The sequence below is a fragment of the Propithecus coquereli genome, unplaced genomic scaffold (assembly GCF_000956105.1).
Source record: "Propithecus coquereli isolate 6110/MARCELLA unplaced genomic scaffold, Pcoq_1.0 Scaffold515, whole genome shotgun sequence".
Classification (NCBI taxonomy): Eukaryota; Metazoa; Chordata; class Mammalia; order Primates; family Indriidae; genus Propithecus; species Propithecus coquereli.
Genome location: NW_012151008.1, coordinates 1,004,611 through 1,006,794, shown reverse-complemented (window position 1 = coordinate 1,006,794; position 2,184 = coordinate 1,004,611). Strand labels below are relative to the sequence as shown.

At 42.2% G+C, this 2,184-nt stretch overlaps 1 protein-coding gene across 1 annotated transcript in view; it reads right to left on the bottom strand.

Annotated features, from left to right (window-relative positions):
• The window catches only part of DNAJC7 (DnaJ (Hsp40) homolog, subfamily C, member 7), a 30,450-nt gene that overhangs the window by 15,178 nt on the left and 13,088 nt on the right, over positions 1-2,184 (bottom strand). Inside the window, exons 3-5 of the mRNA XM_012656687.1 lie at positions 1,984-2,108; positions 1,495-1,608; positions 208-282 (exon numbers count right to left, since the gene is read on the bottom strand). Of these exons, the coding sequence (XP_012512141.1) occupies positions 208-282; positions 1,495-1,608; positions 1,984-2,108 (314 nt within the window). The remainder of the gene's footprint in view (positions 1-207; positions 283-1,494; positions 1,609-1,983; positions 2,109-2,184) is intronic.

Genomic DNA, 2,184 nt, shown 5'->3' with positions numbered 1-2,184 from the left:
GTCTCGCTCTTGCTCAGGCTGGTCTTGAACTCCTGAGCTCAAACGATCCACCTGCCTCGGCCTCCCAGAGTGCTAGGATTACAGGCGTGAGCCACCGCGCCCAGCCCATACTACTTCTCTTAATTATGACACACATGCACGCGCACACACATACACAGGAACTTTGTGACAAAGGGTAGATGAAATTATCTCATAGCTGTACTTTACCTTCCGAAAATCGCGCTTCTCAAAATCCATTTCTGCTATTTTCTCATATTCCATGACTGCATTGGCATTTTTGAACTACATCGGAAAATCAGATACGGGAAATTTTAATGAAGTTGTAGATTCAACAATCACAAAAATCAATAAGTCCTTGATAAATATGAATTTGAACCGAGTAAATGCATCTCTTCTCATGTATACCAGACTATCCCTTTTGACACAAACAGGACTCATACCTCCTGTTGTGCCTGAGCATTTTATGATCTAGTTCTACAGCTCTCTGGAAACTGAGACACGCTGCCATGGCATTCCCTAGAGAGAGGTAGCACCTGCCCTCTCGTAGATGTCCCTGGAAGACTTTTCTTTCAAGATAACCAGAACCACAGACATTTCACAAATCAAGCTGATGAAGATACAGTCAAGACTCCTTTAACAGAAAGGCTAAGACTCAAACTTCACCCTCAGTTTGAACTTCAGGCCAGGAACACAAGAGCCGTGCCTTGATATACATAAAATAAATGCAATGCATTACCAGGGATTGAGCATAAGTTTTGAGATTCTCACTAAAATGCATCCAGGTGTAAACTGTATATCTATATACAGTGCTGCATGATGACATCTGGTCAACAACAGACCACCTATATGGCATATATGGCAGTGGTTCCATGAGATTATAATCTTGTACTTTTATTGTACCTTTTTCTGTGTTGAGATACACGAATACTATTGTGTCACCATTGCCTCCAGTATTCAGTACAGTAACATGCTATACAGGTTTGTAGCACAGAAGCATTAGGCTATACCATATGCATAGCCTAGGTGTGTAGTAGACTATACCATCTAGGTTTGTGTAAGTACACCCTATGCTATGATGTTTGCACAATGACAAAATCATCTAACAGAATGTATTCCTGTCATTAAATGACGAATGACTGTATATGGAGATGGAACCAAAACATGCTTTCACTGCTACCAATTTAATCAGGATTTGAACTTATCCAAATTCTTTAACCTCACTCAAATCAGTCCCTTAAAGTATTTGCCTATTCCTCTGGCCATCTGAGAAACCCTCTAATTTTCACAGATTTTTTTAAAGCTGTAAATCATATTCAAAACTCATTTTACAGGTAAGGAAGCTAAGGCTTAGAGAGACCATGAGACTTGCCTAAAGTCACCCAGGTGTGACTGATGGCAGAAGTGGGACTAGATCTCAGTTCTGACTTTCAAGTCACTACTCTTTCCAAATATAACACACTGTCTCCTTTGATACAAACAGGATCAGACCCATACCTCTTGCTGTGCCTGAGTATTTTTATGATCCAATTCTAAGGCTCTCTGGAAACTGCGACAAGCTGCCATGGCATTCCCTAGAGAGAGGTGGCATTTGCCCTCTCGTAGATGTCCCTAGAAGAGGAAACACAAAGCAGCATGATTGGCCAAGCACAGAGAAATAAATAGCAGAACAAACACCCACACAAAACCAAGAGGCAATGAAAATGGCTGAGCCATAGTTCTTAACCAGGGCAATTTGCCCTCTGGGGGACATTTAGCAACGTTAGGAGAAATTTTTGACTGTTACAACTGGGGACAGGGGGTGCTACTGATACTTAGCGATTAAAGGCCAGAGATATTGCTAAACATTCTACAATGCACAGGATAGCTCCCCACAACAATGAATAATCTGGCCCACAATGTCAATGGTGTCAAGATTGAGAAACCCTGGGCTACAGTAGCTCCACTGTAGCAACTCGGCCTTCCCCAAACAGCCCCATTACATACCCGGACAAAACTGTCATCCAACCTCACTGACTGTTGTGCATCTCCAAGAGCTTCCCGGAACCTTCCAAGCATCATCAAAGTGGCTGCTCGATTACCATAATAGCTAGCATTCTTAGGACACATATCTACAGGAAAGGCAGAAGAATATAAAACAAACTTTAGCACAGGTCACTGCATCAAAAACTTATGGGGGGCCAGGCG